The 20,638-nt window shown below is 36.5% G+C and overlaps 2 protein-coding genes across 6 annotated transcripts in view; both read left to right on the top strand.

The window, feature by feature from the left end:
- Positions 1-1,944: 1,944 nt before the first annotated feature.
- Positions 1,945-13,926, top strand: LOC105040313 (ABC transporter A family member 7). 3 transcript variants are annotated; one of them, XM_019848873.3, is made up of 18 exons: positions 1,947-2,261; positions 3,092-3,470; positions 3,554-3,636; positions 3,759-3,903; positions 5,746-5,865; positions 5,962-6,086; positions 6,274-6,429; positions 6,652-6,814; positions 6,889-7,014; positions 7,110-7,193; positions 7,356-7,723; positions 8,714-8,914; positions 9,326-9,435; positions 9,581-9,665; positions 12,528-12,656; positions 12,754-12,859; positions 13,066-13,175; positions 13,364-13,926. In XM_019848873.3, the coding sequence occupies exons 1-18, from the start codon at positions 2,109-2,111 to the stop codon at positions 13,664-13,666; spliced, it is 2,946 nt and encodes a 981-aa protein (XP_019704432.1). In that variant the 5' UTR covers positions 1,947-2,108; the 3' UTR covers positions 13,667-13,926. The 3 variants fall into 3 exon arrangements, with proteins under 3 accessions (XP_019704433.1, XP_019704432.1, XP_010915097.1); XM_010916795.4 differs by having other exon boundaries at positions 1,948-2,261; positions 13,087-13,175; XM_019848874.3 differs by lacking the exon at positions 12,754-12,859 and having other exon boundaries at positions 1,945-2,261; positions 13,087-13,175; positions 13,364-13,500.
- A 155-nt stretch (positions 13,927-14,081) lies between these two features.
- Positions 14,082-20,638, top strand: part of LOC105040352 (non-functional NADPH-dependent codeinone reductase 2-like) — a 13,027-nt gene continuing 6,470 nt past the window's right edge. Inside the window, exons 1-4 of one of the 3 annotated variants that reach the window (XM_073254847.1) lie at positions 14,082-14,577; positions 15,314-15,557; positions 15,629-15,808; positions 16,528-16,669. In XM_073254847.1, coding sequence (XP_073110948.1) covers positions 14,264-14,577; positions 15,314-15,557; positions 15,629-15,808; positions 16,528-16,669 — 880 coding nt within the window. In that variant the 5' untranslated portion in view covers positions 14,082-14,263. Of the gene's footprint in view, positions 14,578-15,313; positions 15,558-15,628; positions 15,809-16,527; positions 16,853-17,109; positions 17,483-20,638 lie in introns of those variants that run through there. The other 2 variants (XM_073254849.1, XM_073254846.1) reach the window with 2 other exon arrangements.

Genomic DNA, 20,638 nt, shown 5'->3' with positions numbered 1-20,638 from the left:
TTATGCTCACATCATTTATCTCATTAAACTGGTACAGCTATAGAAGCTTGAAGCAGATACATTTCTTTTGAGTAGTTCACCTGTTCTATTTCTCTACCCTTTGCAATTAAATTTTCATTATTTTGTTATTTATTTTTCACACCCTTCCTGGAGGTGTAAAATTTTGATTGCTTCTATTATGATGCTTGGTTACTGAAATCCATGGTTCACAGACTGATTCAGTAGCTGTTACCAGGCGAATTAATGATTTCAGACTTATGTAAGGTGATAATCGGATGCTCTTTTATTCAGTAACGCTTGTTTCTACCTTATATCTGTAGAACCTTTTTGAGTTCGGCAACAACTGCTTATCTATATAGCTTTGCAGATTAAAGGGGTGGATTATCCATGTCTAACAACAAGTACTTCTGCCCACATTGATAAAGTTATCACTTCTAGGCCATGTTTTTCTGACTGGCATTGTCATATGAAACTTGATTAGCTCAAAGAGATTAGAGTGAAGTGTACAAGTCTCTTGTTAAGGCTTCAGCCTCATATATGCAGGTTTTGAAGATGCAACAGAAGCAGGTGAACAGGTGCAAGGGTGTGTATGTATGGACTGTATGTCATGGTCCTCTAAGGCCTGTGCTATGTAGATGATGTTTGCTGTGCCACTTCACTAAACTTGTAGCCCCACTCAGATCCTTATCATGCGTTATTCAGCTATCAACCAAGTGTGATTGCATTTTTTTTTTTTCCATTTTTTTGAGAAAACCTAGAACAGTTATGGAATGCTTTCTAGGTTTTATTTTGTGCTGGAATGATTCATTATTGGTAAATGATGGGCTGTTTATTTTTTGTTTTTATTTTTTTGGGGGGGCAGGTGCCGGCAAGGGAATTCAGAGAAAAACAGAAATGAAATTATTGCAGGTATTTGCTGTTTAGCTTTCGTTTTTCATATCTACTGTTAATCATCTACGTAGGTAGTTTTGGATCTGATTTGTTTTTAATTTTGCCTTTGCAGCTTATGACTTCATATACTCCCATAAGAACAACTTCATGCACCCTACTATTGCAATGTTGTGTGTTCCACATGCAATTAATTTGGTGAGTACACACTAAATGAATCAGAATCATTCATATTTTTCTTCTTAGGTCGTATTACCATCTTCTTACTTGTTCGTATCAATGTTTCTAATTTATATCAGAACTCTTATAGCTTTTGAGCGGGCAAATGGGCTATGACATCCGGTTTGATTCTTGGCTGTTCATTTTGGAGGCGTGGATTCCATTGATTCTCTTGCAGCCACCTTTCCTCCCGACGACTAACCGCTGGAGCTCAAAAGCTTGAACTTTTATGGCAGGGGCCGCAGGGCCATGCACGTGAAAGCATAAGTTATTTAAGAATGACTCGATATAACAAGTCAACAAAGATTCAAGATAACCAGTGGGAAAGAGCAAGAAAAGAAAAGACTCCAGATCGCAAAAGAGTGATATAAAGAAAAAAAAAGAAGTTTATTCTTGCTTTTGTGTTCTAAATGGTCATGTACAGTCATGCTTCTTAAACTTTCTTTTGACCTTTCTAGTAAACTTTTCTTCAGATTTTCAAGGGACATGGAAGCCCACATTTAGTATTATTACAATTATGGTACATAATATTTTTTTAAAAAATATCTGTAAAGTATATTTTATATTTTTGAGTCTTGATTTTTTTTTTTTTCGATACAGAAGACGGGGAACTGGTCCGAGAAAAAAGGACCTAAAAACGAATGTAAGAGACACCCGCCAAGTCTGCCATAGCCAGACTGGTGGTGCAGGGGAGAGAACAGGGGGAAGGGAGGGATTCATCAGTGGGTCTTTCGGTCAAACTGCCGCCGACTGGTTGGTTTTTCGGAGCGCGTCGCACAAAGTGATATCAGCGAGCAGAGGCTATAAATGGCGTATTGGTGTTATTGATACCGTAATAAGCGTTTCCGCGTTTGCGACTCCGCGAAGCAAAGGGGCATTTTCGTCTTATAGTCTTGGGTGCGGAAGATTCTCGTCGGCCTCGCTCTCCGCTGTATATATTTAGCAGATACGATGCTGGGAAATCAAGTCATCGAACTCTCGGTCTTCTGTTCCTCGCTCCGATGGAGGGCACGTCCCGTGTGCCTGCGCGTTTCGTCGCGGAAGCTGGTCCCGATGCGCTACTGAGCATGCGAAAGTCGATGGAGTCGTCCCGGGGCCCTGCGAGCTTCTTCACCCAGGCCGATGCTCTCCTCCGAAAAAATCTCGTCTTCCAGGTCGGAGATTCCCACATCTCTCTTTTTCTCCTTCTTCTGTTTTCTTCGATCAATGCTTCATCGTTTATTTTTTCCTTCGTTTTCGATTTCTGGAAATCATTTCGATCCATGTTTACCTGAGCCTCTCTTGCATGGTCTAGATTATATCCCAGGTTCTTGTTGTATTCCTATTCATGGCTCACGCTATAGCGTGAATAGGGATAAAATTCTAATAATAGCAGAATAGCCTTTGCAGTTCAATATTCTAATAGCAGAATAGTTTAATTAGTTAAAAAAAAAAAAAAAGAATGATCCTTTGATTCAACTTATTAATTTATTATGATGATTTCTTTTCGAATCCCTGGCTTGCATATTTCTTTTTTTTATCTTTTTTTTTTTTTTTTGCCCCTCCTTCCTTTATGGGTTTGCGTATTTCTCGTTTATCCTTCTCCCTTTATGAATGTCATGCAGGCTAGTGGTGCATGCACTGAATCTTTTGCTGGCTTGAAATTTCCGAGCATTTCAGATATTATGCCGGTGTGTTGTATCCGACCATTCTCTTGGTTCTGGATTTGGCAACACATTCTAATTAGTTACTCAGTTTTCAGGCATGCTTGTATTTTGATCCCATTTCTTGCGCGATTCATATGCTTTAAACGTTAGGGTTGGATAATGATTTTTGGTGGTTCCTGAAACTGGTGCAGAAATCGTAAGTTCTTATTTGCGTCTGGATGTTACTGGTGAACTTCATTGTGAACTTTATTGTTTAGTTTCATGCTGAATTTGTCACAAAGATCTTTTTTTTTTTTGGATTTATCATAAAGATCTTATTTTCCATCCCTGATTTGCAGAAGCGTAAATCCTGCACAAATATCTGCACCATTCTTTTCCCAGTTCTTATCTGTTTGCTAGTTGGTTCCTTGCAAACTTGGGTTAACATCCTGTTGGTCAAGTATGGACCCAAATGTCAGTGTTACTGTGTTGAGGCTAAGAATGGCACATGCAAGAAAGAGGCCTGTTTGGATAACATGATGCCAGATCAGTTGTCTCCTTGCCCAGTCCCCAGCCCTCCAAAATGGCCGCCTTTACTACAAGTTCCTGAGCCCAAATATCGTGCGACGAGAGATGACATTATTCCATTTACTGACCTTCCAGATAAATCATGCAAGAGGACAAAATCATGCCCTGCTACTATACTTGTAACTGGTGGCAATCAGTCTTTTGCAAAAAGTAAGTTAATCTGTCAACAAAGCAATGGCATTTTACTTTATCTTTTTGAGTAATTGCCACTTACAAACTTAATCTTTTGATAGGTCTGACAGACAATTTTTTTATGAAGAATTCTTCTTCAAATATCTCGGATTACCTGGGCACTTTTTTATCCAATCTTATTCTAGTGAGTTTGCTTTCCATGTACATTTAATAGTTCTTCATGTTTTCTATGTTTCGTTTTTTCATATTATCATTATTAGCTATGACACAATATTTGAATCCTTCTAATCTTTGAGAGCTCCACAGGGAACAGACTCACAACCTATGCAAACGCAGTTTACTGAAGCTGCTTTCTTGCCTTTTGGATCTTTGTATGTGGTTCAACCTAAGTGTGCATCGAATTCTACCCATTTAGTTTCCTTTCAGGTAGCTGGTTCTCCTCTTGAGAAAGGTAAAGGACTCTTTTTTATCTGAAAAATTCATGCCTGAGTAGCATCGGTACTAACTATATTCTAGGTTTCAGTTTGATGGTTTCAAGGAACTAGTTTGATAATTAAATGCTTTTCTTATTATGGAACATAACATTTGCATTTTCTTTATGTGTTTGTGATTCCACCTTTCTCTAGTAATTTCAGCTGCTTCTCATTTTGGCTCATAGGCATAGACAAAGGACACATTACATTTAAGAATTTACCAGTCCTGACACTCACTCAGCAAAGTTGAAATTTTACAATGCATGCAGTAGTTCTGGCACGTAGCACTGAGCAATTTAGGGAGGTATGGAATAGCAATTATCCTATGGTTTAAGTGCTGATCTCATGCTTGGTTACAAGATGTATAGTTTAATGACTGCTACAAAAGCCATTGTCAATTATATCAATGATTCGAACCACATGCCGTAAAAAAATAGAATGCCGTGTTTTTATTTCCAGTGAAAACATTAGAACATTTATTCCCTCCCTTTTTTTTTATCCTTCTCTGTATGAAACTATTTTTGAGTTCATTATTTAGCTATAAGATTTCGGTCTTAAAGTATGGATTTTCCATTTTAAAACAACATATACCTTTTATCTGTATTTATCATGACTTATGGAAACATTTACTAATGTCAAGAGCATGGTTTGTCATAGCGGTGCATGTCTTACCGTAGTGGTACCAAATCAAGACTTGCTACAGGAGGTGTACCGATTCTCGTTATGTTGAATCGACATCTATATCGGACATACCGATACTGTACTAGCATGGTACTAGTGCTACCGAGATGGCCAACTTTGGTCAAAAGTAAAGTTTTATGTTTCGACAAGATGGGGGCGTCTTGGCCATCCCATCTTTTTTTTTATGAGAAAATGAGATCGGGACTCCAAAACCCATCCACACGGGAGAGAAAAAGAAAGAAAAGAAGGAAAGATGAAGAACAGAAAAAACTGAAAGGAAACAAGAAGAAGAAAAATGAAAGAAAGGAAGGAAGAGAGAAAAAAAGAAAGGAAGGAAAGAAGAAAGACAGGAAAGAGGAAGAAGAAGAAAAGGAAAAAAAGAAATGAAGGTATAAGAAAAGAAAGAAAAAGGAAAAGAAAGCAAGGAAGATAGAAGAAAAAGAAAGAAAAAAGAAAGAAAAAAGAAAGGAAAGAAAAAGAGAAAAAAGAGAGAAAGACGAAGGATATCTATCAGGATGCATGATCGGGATCGCTATTTAGATTGAACGGGACGATGGGATGTCCCGTTGCATTGAGAAACCGGGACACCTTCATCCCATGGGATTTTAAAACTTGGTCAAGAGTATTACTTTGATTGATATTGTGACTTGAAACTTGAGGAGCTTGAGGTGTTCGGTTGGAGTGAGGAGTCTAAGTCTTTTATGAGGGTCGACCGCAATATAAAGTTATAGAGATGGAAAAGTCTGTCATCACAGGGTGCAGGCACATATATGCAAACTGCCTTTGGGAATAAAGGAACACATTGTGACCCTACAAGGCCTGCAGTACATGACAAAATCACCTACACCACAAGAAACGAGGGCTCGATCCATGCATATACAATCTATAGAGACATAACCGCTAGTAATTTCAAGGGGCATCATATATTTGTGGACTAAATGCTATTTATGTATGATATGTAGACTAATTCGTGAATAAAATAATACATTATGGTCCTAGAGCACCTCTAATACGTGATACTGTCACCTAGAAAACTTGACATGAGTGAAGTTGTAACTTCATCTTCATATTTTATTTTATTCAGCTAGCTAGTCTATACTCGTGCTTTTTAACTTTTTAATCCTTTAATCCTGGAATAGAGGTTGAATGTGTACAAGGTTTACCATTATGGCGCAGCAATTCATCAGCGATAAATGATGAGTTGTTTAGGGGATATGAGAAAGGGAATGCAGAGAAAAATTCTAATGAAATTCTTGCAGGTAGCTGTCATTTAGATTTTCTTTTTTTTTTTTCCTTTTTAAATTTATCTAATTTTGATGGGTAAATATAACTCTTGACTTGTTTTCCCATTGCAGCTTATGATTTCTTAAATTCTGATGAGAAAATCTTAAATGTTAGTATCTGGTACAACTCAACCTACAAAACCTTGGAAGACAATGGGGAGCCTACAGTGCTCCGTGTTCCACGCTCAATTAATGTGGTATGTCCATGCTAAATTAATCAGGATCTTTTATGTATGTTCCCTCTCTGCTGGCACCAAGAGGAGTACCATTTATTGGTACAATGCCATCCCATAATACCACTGATATACTGGTATGGGTATACCAGTATCCAACCGTTGCTTTGCTGATTATTATGGTACATGCTGATCATTTGTATGCTAGCAGGCCTCGAGTGCATACCTTCGGGTCTTGAGAGGTGGTGCCAATATGCAGTTTGAATATGTTAAAGAAATGCCCAAATTGGGAATGCGGATTATGATTGACTTATCTTCTTTAACTGGTACACTATTCTATGTATGGGTTATGGAGCTTCTTTTTCCTGTAAGTATGATACTCCTTAAATTTGGAGACCGTGCTCTATGATTTATTTTCTGTGTACTCTGTTTCTCATGAATTAAGAATAATGATATAGTTGTATATGTTGCGGTAAACTCTTGTAAATGAAAATTTTGTTGATGTTTCATTGCTTGCAGTTAATTCTGTGATCACATTAGTCAATCTTAATAGAAGTTGTCTGCCCTTCATTTTCCTATAAAAATGCAGATCATTTTGACATACCTAGTCTACGAGAAGCAGTGGAAACTAAGAATTATGATGAAAATGCATGGACTTGGGAATGGACCTTATTGGACGATATCCTATGCCTATTTTCTTCTTTTATCATCAGTTTATACATTATGTTTTGTGATGCTTGGCTCGATTACAGGTAAGACAATTTTTAAGCAACAGACATACATCTCAACTCATGTTCTTCTGATGTGAATATTTCCTTTTGTTCAGATTTAAAGATCTTCCAGTTGAATGACTACAGCATACAGTTCGTGTTCTATTTCATTTACATAAACTTGCAGATTGCACTAGCATTTTTTGTTGCAGCATTCTTTTCTGATGTGAAAACTGCTACAGGTTAGATGCTAACCAGATAAAATTGATTACATTTTTTTGCTAACACTTTAGATAATTCATCCTTTCTTTAATTTATATGGGATCTGATGTTGCAGTAGTAGGATATATATACGTATTTGGTTCTGGCCTACTTGGAGAATATCTGTTCCAGTATTTTATTGAAGATACTTCCTTCTCAGGTAAGAGCATTTTTATCATCAGCTTAAAAGTGCTCAACTTGAGTATCTTGACATATTGTCCCTTCAAAATTAAGTCACAGTCTTTGTTTCAGTTGGTTTATTCGTAAACAATCTTTCAAGAAGTTGTAATTATTAAATATATATTTGTTTCTGTTGTTTAAGGTGGTTGGATTCTAGTAATGGAGATGATTCCTGCACTTTCCTTGTACCGTGGGATATACGAGTTTTCAAATTATGCGCTTCAGGCAAGTCAAGTTGGTACTTCTGGCATGCAATGGAGAGATTTAGGTGACAGACAAAATGGCATAAAAGATGTCTTGGTTATAATGGTTGTGGAATGGCTACTATTGCTCCCAGTTGCATGTTATTTGGATCAGGTTGTCTCATTAGGAGATGGGGTTGGGAAAAGTACTCTGTTTTTTTTGCCATGCTTCCGGAAGAAGCCTTCACTGCCTTTCTGCAAGCCCATTTTACAGCAACAAAAATCTGAAGTTCTTGTGGAAATAGAGAAGCCTGATCTCTACCAAGAAGTAAGCTTTGGTGAATGTATTTGTTCTTTAATGTGGGTTATATGCTACACACACACACATATACAGATATATATACATGTATACACACACATACATACATGCATATATATGTGTGGATATTTATGTATATATACCTACATATGTACACACACACACACACACATATATATATGTATGTGCACACACACACACACATGCATATGTATGTATATATGTAGGTATGTATGTATGTGTACGCGCGCGCGCGACATGAACAGAAGTTATCTCCTACGTTTGATCCTTTGGACTCGTAGCTCTTGCAAAACTGTACATCAGATTTTATACAATAAATTTCTTATAACTAGCTATTGATAATTATCTAGTGCCTGAGACAGAGACAGATGGTCAGTGGGCCTCTGAAGTAGTTGTTACGAAATTACTCTTATCAAGTTATCACAGCCTGTTGTATTATGGCATGTAAGGTTGCTACAAGGGGACCTAGTGCTCCACACTGGGAAACTTTTGCAAAAGGGGTTTTTACATCAATTGAACCCAAAATTGTTTCAATTTATTCAGGAGCAAGAAATATACAACACAGAATTTTTTTCAGATAAATTTCAAAATAATTTCAATCAGTTCAGATATATGTTTTCTATAAGTTGACTTAGGCCAGCTGCTTATATGGATTGTCTTGTTTTATTTTAATATTGATGTATTTGGTTTGAAGTTTGAAGATTCTGATTTATCGATTGAGTAGATCTTGTGATGGCCGGACCATAAGTTCCTTATTTTAGATTGTATTGCTCGAGTGGTTTTTAGTTTTGTTTGCTAAAGTACGTGAAGAGATGCATCTTTCTCCTTTTGATTGCTTTTGCAATTATCTTCAACTTCTAAAAAAACTCTAGGCTGTTCCTAGTTAGTTTTGGTCCCATTTATTCTCTCTATACAGTGCTTGGAAATTATGGTATTCCATCATAGATTCCAATTTTCTTTTGATTTAATAAATTTCAGAGACAGGTGGTCGAACAACTTCTACGAGAACCTAGTACTAGTCATGTGATCATATGTGATAATCTCCAAAAGGTCTATCCAGGAAGGGATGGAAACCCAGAGAAGCTTGCAGTTCGGGAACTATCTCTTGCCTTGCCTCGAGGGGAGTGTTTTGGCATACTTGGTCCTAATGGTGCCGGAAAAACTTCTCTAATCCACATGGTAAGTAAGTTCACTCCCTGATAGTCTTAGTGAATTTGAGCAAGATGATCAAACTCTTGAAAAGTTTTCCTTATAAGAGAGCCCATTACATGGGTTTTAGATTTTAATCACATCAAAAAATTATGTTATGTTTTTATGTTTCTTCGGATAAGTTGTGAATTCAGGAGATTGCAGCACACCCCCACCCCAAAACAAACCCAAAGGAAAGGAAAAAAAAAAACACCCAAAATTCCCCTCTGTTTACTTTTATTGCTTAGACTATCTTATTGTCTTAGACAAATGATCTGTAAGCATTTTTCTGGGCCTTGTTTGTTTTCCATTCTCTTTGACATTTATGTGGTTTTAGTTTTATGATGCAAAAAATCAAACCAATGCCTTAGATGGTATGAAGGATAATTAATCTATTTACAGATGATTGGGTTCATAAAGCCAACATCCGGCACAGCATATATTCATGGAATGGACATACGAACTGATATGGAAAAAATATACACAGGAATGGGTGTATGCCCACAGCATGAGTAAGATCTTTGTTTTTCTCTGTTATTTTCCTGATCCACAAAGTTCAGTTGATGGATTACATAACATCGGTTGATGGAACCTAAGATTCAGTTATTTGAATCACAAATACCTTTTCTGTTTTGTTTTTTGAGCACTGTACTGCAGCTTGTTATGGGAAACACTGACTGGCAGAGAGCACCTGATGTTTTATGGCCGACTGAAGAATCTAAAGGGTGCTGCATTGTCTCAGGTATTGTGCAAATATTTGGCATATTGCTCCACTTCTTTTTCTTTAGTTTATTTTCTTCAGCAAGTGATTTACATGTGTGCAACTTTTCACTTAAGAAAATTCTTTTAGTTGCTGCAGAATATAGAGTTATTGCCAATGTGCCTCTCACTTTATTCATCAAGAACTTGAGAATTGTACAAAAGTCTATATATTTTACATATTTATTTTTGGTATTCAATATATTTGAGTCTGTGGCAACCATGATAAGTTAATTTAGCCTGTATGCCTTATGTATCGCAATATTGTGTTTGAATGAGCACTTTCTTGTGAAGTTGTGATGCGATAGAGATGGTAGAAAGGAGGTTTAGAATACTATATTACTAATTGTGATTAAAAGAGTTACATAGGTTGTGCCGATGGTGATACAGCCTTGATGTGAGCTATGCTGCAGAAGAATTCAGAAAGCCAACCTGGAAAAACAAGGGAAAAATAAGAGTAGTTTTTGACGATGTGGTCAATGTTATGGGTGTTTACTGCATAATTCTGATTGAACAAACTAAAGGAGCATAAAAGTTTGCCTACCTACTGTTAGAAAATAAAAAAGTATTTTCTGAATCAGGTTGATGTCTTGTCATTCTAAAGATTAAAACCTGAACAAATGTAAACTTAGTAAAACACAATTTTAACTGGATATCTGATTGAAGCATTGTTGATTTAGAAGATCATGTTTTACATGAAGCTTAGTTTTTTGTTGTTTTCAGCATCCAACAATGTAGTCCAAATTCTTTAAACCCCACCTCCCCACCAACAGAAAAAGTTCTCCAAATAATAGGAAAATTCTTGAATTAACCACAGCTTTCTTATTTGACTGAATATTTCTTAGAATAATTCTCAGGAAAACCAAATGGTTAAGATTTTCCTGTGCATGCTATGAGTTTTTTCTTTTCCTTTTCCTTTTTCTTCACTTGAATGCTTCTCCAAATTATACCCTGGTGGTTAGACTACTCAAGAAATATTCAATTATTGATAACATTTTTATTCTGGGTGGCAATCGATGGCATATTTATGCATAAATCAAGGAAGCTCATGGATAGCAAGTTTATGATGCTATTGCTGTTGTTGTTCATGGTAGTGTCAACAAATAAACATATAAATATATCAATGTTTTAGTTTTTGTAATTTTTAGTTTTTACATTTAAATTTTTTCCAATCTTTGGCGAATCTTAACTCATTCTTTATTCTGAATTTGATCATATGGAACTATTCCTGAATTCTGAACTTGTGACCATGATTATCGGAAATACCACATTGCAACTATGTTTTGATATGTTTGGACACATTTTACACCAAGATAAGACCACTTCAGTATTGCAAAGTCCCTGCATCTCATATGAAATTGGTATTATTATTAGAAACAATAAAAATTAGATCATCCTTCTAAATTAATGAACCTGACGTGTTTCTATCTGTAGAGTAATATTCCTTGCTGGAAACTAGGTTCATTGGTATTGAAATATATGGATGCCTACAAGATTCATGATACGTCTATGGCTCTACCTCCCATGCCCGCTACTCTTAAGGATAATTGTACCTCTTGAATTTCTAAATCATGATAAAACACCTCCACCACCCCATGGTTGACCACAATAAAAGGATCCTCTTAGCTCATGGTCTGCTACTAAAATAGATCCGGTCTACTCTCTGCAAATTCTCAGCTAGCTAATTCATCAATAAAAATTCATGTCCTCTGGTACCAAATTAACCTTATCAGAATTACTAAATAATCAAAACCTGTACTATGTTAATTTCCAAACTTCAGCTGCAGCATTTTCAAAAACACAGATATGTCTCACCATATACTTGAACTCCATTATGAGTGGCGCAATGGGACTACAAAATTTCTATTAAACTAGGAAAAAAAAGTTTGCCAAAAATGGTGCTGCATCTCTTAAACATTCTCCAGAAGCATTTAGGAAAATGATGTCCTTGTTGTCTTCAGCTAATCTAACTTTTGTGAAAGCAGCATTTCAAACAGTCTAAAAACAAGAAATCTCTCCTGCTTGTGCCGGATAGAAACACCTATTGTTCCTAATCTAGAATTTCATTCTACTCTTTTATATGAAGCTAATTTGTTTTTATGGCATGATACTAGTGCTTCATCCTTCTCCCATCTTCATCACTAATTTATGATGAACCTATGTGAAAGGAGAAGAGCATGCATGAATATTGAAAAAATTAGTGGAAACAATTTTCTTCATGGGGGCAGCATGATGGTAGGATTTTGCTCATTTATTTGAACAAGCTTACCTCACACTCGTTGTGTTCTCTCCTTTTTTTTTAGAAGTTTCTTCATTTTGAACTAAACAAGCACATGCATGCTTGCCTATTCTACTACCGTGACAGATAGATAGATGCAACAAAAAAAAGGTTCTTTTGCACAATCATGAATAAATAAATTTTGTATTATGTTTTCAATAATTCATAACCTCTCTTTAACATTGCTTTGTATGACACATCATGCTGATTTGACATTAAATTATTAAAGAAAATCTTCTTCTGAAAATTGTAAACTACTTGTCTGTGCTGTAATGAATTACAAGGTATGATTAAACTGCATTTTATCTTTATAATAGGTTAGCTTTGTATGAAAGAGCTTACTATAATAATTTTGTGGTGTATTGAATTTTTCCATTTCTTGATTCTTGTATGCTTGTTGTCTGCATGACATTACGATCGAACACTATCATCTTTGGAATCCCGTGCAGAATGATAAGCTACCTCTTTGAAGAAAAATTTTCAACATAGGAAGCATCAGTAGCCTTACTCTTGGAATTTCTTTGGCAGTATCTCATTTTCTTGGAACCTGTATTCCGTATTTTGCAGGCGGTTGAAGAATCTTTAAAGAGCGTGAACCTATTCCATGGTGGTGTTGGTGATAAGCCAGCTGGAAAATACAGTGGTGGCATGAAGCGGCGGCTTAGCATTGCTATTTCATTGATTGGTGATCCCAAAGTATAATATATTTTTCGGCTTAAGCATGTTCATGTGCTATCAAAGTTTATCAGCTTATAACAGCCCACTGACAATATGCCTCTGGAATTCCTTTTAGGTTGTCTATATGGATGAGCCAAGTAGTGGGTTAGATCCAGCATCAAGAAAAATCTTATGGGATGTTGTAAAACGTGCAAAGCAGGATCGGGCTATTATTCTTACTAGTACAATTTGTTACCATAGTTCTGAATTTAATTTTTCACCTCATGACATGTCCCTTTTTCTGGTTAGGAGAGTGCAGTTTGTTAGTCTTTACAACTGGTTTACAATAATTGGACAAATACATTGAATTTATTGGCTGATAAAATGATAAAATATGTATTTAGTGCTCTCTCTCTCTCTCTCTGTGTGTGTGACTTCATTGGTTTAGTTGTCTGCTTGTCTGTTGCAGCACATTCAATGGAAGAAGCAGAGGCCTTGTGTGACCGATTGGGAATTGTTGTAGACGGAAGTCTGCAGTGCATAGGGAATGCAAAAGAGGTTGGTGGCAATCTTGATATCTTGATACTTTGGGTCAGAAGTTTCCTTTTGGCATGTAGCTAGTATCTGAACTATGAATATTCTACAAGAAATTTATGATAACTTGATCATATGTAGATCTAACAATTGATTTAATAATGAAAAAAAAAAAATGTATGAATTGCTTACAGAAATGGTGTTTTTGACAGCTGAAAGCAAGATTTGGAGGATCTCGTGTCTTGACGATAATGACATCACCAAGTGAAGAGGAAGAGGAGATAGAACACTTGGTTCTGCGACTCTCACCCAGAGCAAATAAGATATATCATCTATCAGGAACCCATAAGTTTGAATTGCCAAAGGAGGATGTCAGAATTGCCGATATTTTCCAATTAGTGAAGGAAGCACAGAGAAAGTTCCCTGTAGACGCATGGGAATTGGTCGACACCACCCTGGAGGATGTCTTCATTAAAGTTGCCAAAGGAGAACAGGCATTTAATGAGCTTTCCTGATTTAGGAACATCCCATTTGAGACATTTTGATCTGACTTTTATTGTCTTCCTGGTTATTGTTGGCTCCTTTCTGATAAACTTTTGCAGACTCTAATATGCTAGTCCCAGAGAAGGCGTGTTTGGGTTTCAAGATTCTAAATAATCTAGTCATTAATATATCCAGCTTTGAAACTTGTGAAGAAGGGTTTTAAGCTGGAAACCCAAACTATACTATGAGATACAAGCTTATATCAATCCTTGGATTAAAGTTTTCTTTATCATTTGCAATATTCATGTTGTCTTTTCTTGTTATTGTATTGTATTAACGAAACTTCTTTTGTTAAAAGGGGACAGTTCTCCAGCCTGCTTATAACCAGGCACAATGACAACGAATGGTTAAAGCTGGACATCGATATATCAGCATAGGAATCAAGAAAATTAGAAAGCTTGCGTATTTACAATGACACCATCTCCGGATGATGAGCAAGAGGTGGAGAACCTGGTCCACAGACTCCTCCCTGGTGCAAACAAGATAGACCGGTTGTATCCTTAGATCTCTATCACGTGTTAGGATAGGTTTTTCAGAGCCTCCGAGAGGGCTAGGATCCGTGACTAGAGATGGGGAGCATACCGGAGGTGACCCTGAGCTCCGGCGGCTCCCGGCCCATCCCCCTGGTGGGCATGGGCACCGCGGGCCGCCCCGTCGTGCCGGAGAACGTAAAGCTTGCCGTCCTCCAAGCCATCGAGCTCGGCTACCGCCATTTCGACACCGCTTCCCTATACCAAACGGAGCGGCCCCTCGGTGAGGCCATCGCTGGAGCCTTGCAGCGGGGCCTTGTTAAGTCCCGGAGCGAGCTCTTCGTCACCTCCAAGCTATGGTGCAGTGATGCCCACCGTGACCTCGTCCTCCCGGCCCTCCAGAGGAGCCTCCGGTACTTGTTGGAAAGAACACCCTCTTTTACTCCTCTCTCCTCCCGACTCCCGCGAGGAACGCACACTCTTTTTTCTTCGTTTTGACTTTTGAGAAAGATCTCAATTTTAGCAATTTCGAACCCTCCACGTATGTATATATATATATATATACATTGTCGCCGTAGTTTCATAATATTACTTCAAGATTGCTTTAAAATATATGTTTATCTTATCGAATTATGCTCATGAAAAAGAACGTTACGTATACAATTACACAGTTACCTTCTGTTATCAGCTTCTATGTCGCTTCTAACTCAGCAGCAGACTCCATACACGCACACCAAAAAACATAAAAAAAGGCAAAAAGAGAAACCAAGGAACCATCCAAATCAAGAGAGCATCTGAGGGCTATGAGTATTGAAGTAAAAAACCCAAATTGTTGCCTGCTCCCTAATTTGCTATTTCATTTATTATATAACTTTATTGCGAATAATGGTGGGAGTGCCACGAATCATTTTGTTGAGGTGATGGAATATTATCCAGTAAAACAGTTGGGAAAACGCCTAGCTTTGTTTTTTTTCTGTTCTTGCTTCCTTCTGTTCGTTGGTCATCCAACTCTCCCGGAAAAAAAAATAAAAAAGTTCCGAGTAACCTTTTTTTCTGACAAAAGATTAGTGCAACCACTATGCTGTAACCCTGTTTTGCCATTCTTTATTGTACACGTGTACTCCTTTGACATTGTTGTTTGTGGTGTAGAAATCTCCAGTTGGATTACCTTGATCTCTATCTAATTCATTGGCCTATGAGCTCAAAGCCTGGGGCTTGCAGTTTTCCCATAAATGAGGAAGACATTCTTCCCTTGGACTTGATCTCTGTTTGGCAAGCCATGGAGGGGTGCCAGAAGCTTGGCTTGGCAAGGTCAATTGGGGTCAGCAATTTCTCACGAAAGAAATTAGAAGAGTTGCTCGCATTTGCAAAAATACCTCCTGCTGTTAACCAGGTTTCATGGTTGTTATTTTATAGTCTTTAAGTTTTTTTTTTTTTTTTTTTGGTAGAAGATGTAAAATATAGGTTGAGATGAATCCGCTTTGGCAGCAGATGAAATTGAGGGAGTTCTGCAAGGAGAAGGGTATACATATAACTGCTTGCTGTCCCATAGGAGGCCAAGATAGAACAGAGAGCAGGAATCTGTTGATGGAGTCTAAAGTTCTCCAAGAGATTGCTAAGACTAGGGGAAAGACTCTGCCTCAGGTAGTAATCAAATCCTCATCATCCTTTGCTTGAACTTACAGCTTCAGAATTACCATGCTTCAGACTCAAATATACTAATTGGCTTTGACAACCTTTTCTTATAATTTTTGAAAAAAAAAAAAAAATCTCTTTGTTGTAATTTCTTTACATGTTCTGTTTTAGACATGCATGGTAGTTAGCCCCATTATTCTGCTTCCTGGAACTCATCCATCTTCAACAGCCTAGCCTATGGCATGTTGCATATTGTATGGAATATTTCTCATCCAAGCCTTTTCCCATCAAATATAGGGTCCATATAGAGTACAACTAAGCTTAGAAGGCTCTCTGAAAGTGCTGAATGGATATTGCATCTCTGTTATCCTGACATGAACCCTCTAAAATTTGTGCCACTAATGCTAATTTAGGCTGGAGGGGTATGTGAGGAAATATGTATAACTACATTACTAGGTAGATAGGGAGATATACCCTATCTGTTATTATTTAGGATAGAAGCTATCCTTCAAAATCTCCCCCAACTTGCAAAGAGTCTAATGAGTTGATAAATTGATGACTTTTCATGTGGCATCCCATGTTTCTCTTTTATATATAGGGAGTCAAGTTCATCTCAGAAACACAAATAAGCAAAAGAGCTAAATGTAAAACACCTCCATAAATTTTAAGTTGTTTTTTTGAGAAAAAAAATCCTTCTTTACTCTACCTTGATTTACATTTCTCTTCAGGTTTCCTTAAGATGGGTATACGAACAAGGGGTGAGCTTGGTAGTGAAAACTTTTAACAAGGAAAGGCTCAAGGAGAATATCAATATCTTTGATTGGGAATTAAGTGATGAAGAACATCAGGAAATTAGTCAAATTCCACAATGTAAGAAATACTCATTACAGTCTATACTCTCCCATGATGGGTCTTGTAAGCTGCTTGGCCTTTCAGATTTTGATGTGCTTGATGAGTAATAAACCAAATGCATTGGATGATTTGAGAAAACTTATAGTTACATTCAAAAGACAAATTATTCTATCTATTAATGCTTTGTATTTTATATTTCTCCATGGCGAGTTATATATTTTTAGCTCTTGGCTTTTGCAACCCTAAATTATACTCCTTTGTCGTCTTCGTGTATGAAAAATATAAGAAATATGTGGAATCAATTTTCATCTTTCTATCGTCTGTAGCATGAATATTTGGAGATTGGAGAGAGAGTGGGGGAGAGAGAGGATTTTACCGTGGCTTGTCAAGGGTGCATTCACCCTTCATTTTTTATTGTTTTTCATTCTTTTATGTTTTTTCTCTCCTTGGTTGTATAGTGTTGCAGTGTCATGCCTCACAAAGTGGTTGGAATGGAATAGGTGTTTTGACATTACAACTAGAAACCAAAGCTCACAATGTATCCCATTGCTTCCACAAATGCACATAAAGTTTATCCCTGAAACCAAGTTCAAAGAATGTCATGCCCAATTTAGAACATATGCACATTGATGTGATATCTGAAGAAGCATGTGGAACCATAGTCCATCAGATTGTACCTAATAAGAGTACTTCCAAAGCAGCATTAGAACTTACATAAAGTTTTTCTTTTTCTTTTTTTTTTTCTTGAAAAAGAATTATGATATTATTATTTATTGTGGTCCTATGATCATAACGCATACCAAAGAACATATTTTCCGGTTGTACTTAGGCCACTCTAAGGTATCAAAAAGGCTCTCATTCTGTTGAACATTTTCAATCTATGCTGCAGTGCTATTTGGCATGCTTCTATTAATAGGATTCTAACTCGGTGGATTGCAAGTCATATAAACCCACAATTGTCCAGCCAAACAGGCTGCTCCACCCACTGGTGGCTCTGTCCAAGGACTAGCATTATTACGAGATAATATTAATTTATGCATCCGAGAGAATCTTACCATATTGGAACGTCGACAGCATTATGTAACAACATTCTGAAGAAGGATTCAATGACTTGGTGATATAAATAATAACGTGCTGAGATGCTTGCCCATCCTTGAATACATCTGGATGCATCTGAAGGCAGGATGGGTGGCATCAACCTATGTTTTTTCTAGTAGGTGGATGTGTGGGTGGCGGACAATGCTGTGGCCTAGATGACTCCCTAAAAAATAAGACTGATGGAGATTTTGCCATTGACGTACGTTACCTGAATTAGTGCAAAGGTTCAAGTCAATGATGATAGAAAAATTGCCGACTTTCTAGAGTACTTTGACTTAGCTTCAAAACAATCAAAATACAAAAAAAAAAAAAAAATACAAAAAAAACAAAAAAGCACCTACCTAATCAAACTAAAATATTCTGCTTTCTCAATATAACTCACCCTAGATAGCAAGTAACAAAATCTTGAAAAAGAAGTCCAGATATTATGTATCATATTTCCTCTATCATCTCCATCTGTCTCTTCTTTTAGCCGATCTATTAACTCCATCTAGCATCGAAACCTGGATGCAATTTGTTTCTTGCTTTTTAACTGAAAATTTAGTATTCATATTTGTGATTATAGTAAAAGCTGCATAATATAGTGATGTTAAGTGAAGTTTATTAAAATTTTTGAAGCAACTGATAAATGAGAAAGTGAGCAGCCAAATCCAAGGAGTTAGAATTAACAAAATATTCGAGATATTGTGGTTCGCTAAAATCTCTCTCCCAAACAAAACTATAATGCTTCTACTGAGAAGGCAAAACTATGATGAAAAATGACTCATCAAATTCTTATTACAGCAAATTTAGTAAAACAAATGATTTTTTTTTTCTTTAAACAATTTTCTCAGATGAAAAGAACTTCCGATAGCAAATATAGGTTAGGTGCTTAATTTTTAAATGTTTTATTTTCTGCTTCCCATAAATATAGCTTTATGCACGCTTGGTATAATTTTTTGATTTTTACCAAAAAGAAAGAAGGTCAGGGACTCAGGGCACTAAGAAAAATAAAAATTTGGAGGAGCAAAAATCAAGAAAAATGTAACAAAGTCAAGACAATTTAGATTTTTCTTTTGAAAATTCAGAAAATTTTCAAGAAAGATTCATCTGGCATAGGGGTTTGTTGTCATTATTCTTCTGCACATACTCTTTAAGAAATCTTTATTTGTAGTTCTAATAGTAAACAAACACATGCACGTGTACTAAAGAGTACTTTTTTTCATATTTTCCCTCCAGTTTTCTTCCCTTATTTTGTGATCTTGTCTTTGCTTCTCTTCTTGGGATGTTAAAATGAAAAGCTCACTATATGCTTCTAAACAAGTCAATTCGGCATCTATATATCATGTCTTAGTTTTGATCTTTGTGTCGTCTATAGCATGAATACTTGGAGCTTGCACCGAAACACATTAGAATTCTCTTCTTCTCTTTCTCTTATAATATTATTGATTGTTGTGTTGAAATATTGGATGTTGATTCTTACTGAAGCAAACGATATTGCACACATTAGATGCTTGAAACTTCGTAATTTACATAATTCAATCTATGGTCCACGTCTTTGTGATGACCTGGATGTTCCTAAAACTTCCAAAAATTCATCAAAATGGCGTTTATATATTTCATCATGATCATCCAAGACAGAAACTCAACAACTAGATACACATCCAATGGTCTTCAGAAACTGGAGAATCCATAAGACCATGAGACAATTATTTTCTAAGTTACATAGAATTGAAAGGAAGGTGCTAATTTTCAACCAACCATGACCTCAACAATAATACTTAATTCCACCCGTTTCATATCGAGGGAACGTGGTTTATCACCAGAAAAATTTTTACAAGCAAGGCTCTTATAGCTTTTGAACAGAGTAGAAAATGCAGCTAATTGTTAAAGCAAGCGCTACCCCGTTGGTCTTCATTTGTTCTTTGACCATTTTCCTAGCTTTCCAAGGTTCCAGTATAGACAAAAAGCAGCCATCTGGTTTGCATTAAAATATGCTTTCCACCGCCTGTAAAGACTGGAGACAACTCTCAGAGGGATACTAGGAGATGATCCTTGGAACTTTGTGGGGCCTCAGCAACTTCGTCATTCATTGCCTGTTTCTCTCAAGATCTTAGCAATCTAAGCCGGCCCAGTTGCTTGAAAGAGATTCCCATGTGCTCTAGCATCACATCCATCAAATGGCAGGATATGATAGTATCATCCATAGTTTAGCCAAGGCGAGAATAAATAGAGGTTTTGACAGGATCGTGGTAGATTACGCAAGTTGACGCACTAGCTTTGTTGACCTTACACGATTTTTTTTTTTTCAAATACAAGATCATTAAAATTTATTATTTTTAAAAAAAAATTATGAGATTTAAAGATCAAAATGGATGATATCTCACATATCAAGTCATGAATCTTTGATCATAATATTGATGATACCTTTTGGATTAGAACTCAAAGGGATAAATGTTTATTGCAACAGAAATGTTAAAGATTTTAGAGGGATTGATAAATAAGAAAGATAGGTTATCAAATCAATCAACAAGATGAGAATCTACAAAAAAAAATTAGAGGCAGTATAATTCACTATTTTTCCTTTAAAAAAATATATAATATAAATTATTATAGGCTCATATGAGTTCTGAGTTATTTTTTTTCCTGTAAATTGGATAATAATAATCTTTAAATTAAGGAAAATGTTTGGGGCATCAATAAATTGCGCATGAAAAGTTTATCCACAGATGTATCCTTTGTACGGAGGAAGAATTCATCTTCCTTCGCGCCCATCCACCATTGGATCATCCACTTCTCGCTTTGAGAGCTGTGCAGGCGGATGAATACAATTGAGGGTATTTTTGATAATTTAGTTAAACAAAAGAGAGGACGGTGGACGTTCCGGTAACTACGTTAGACTTAAACAGC

Source organism: Elaeis guineensis, chromosome 3, assembly GCF_000442705.2.
Source record: "Elaeis guineensis isolate ETL-2024a chromosome 3, EG11, whole genome shotgun sequence".
Taxonomy (NCBI): domain Eukaryota; kingdom Viridiplantae; phylum Streptophyta; class Magnoliopsida; order Arecales; family Arecaceae; genus Elaeis; species Elaeis guineensis.
The sequence above is the reverse complement of the archived record's forward strand: the minus strand, read 5'-3'. Positions and strand labels throughout refer to the sequence as shown.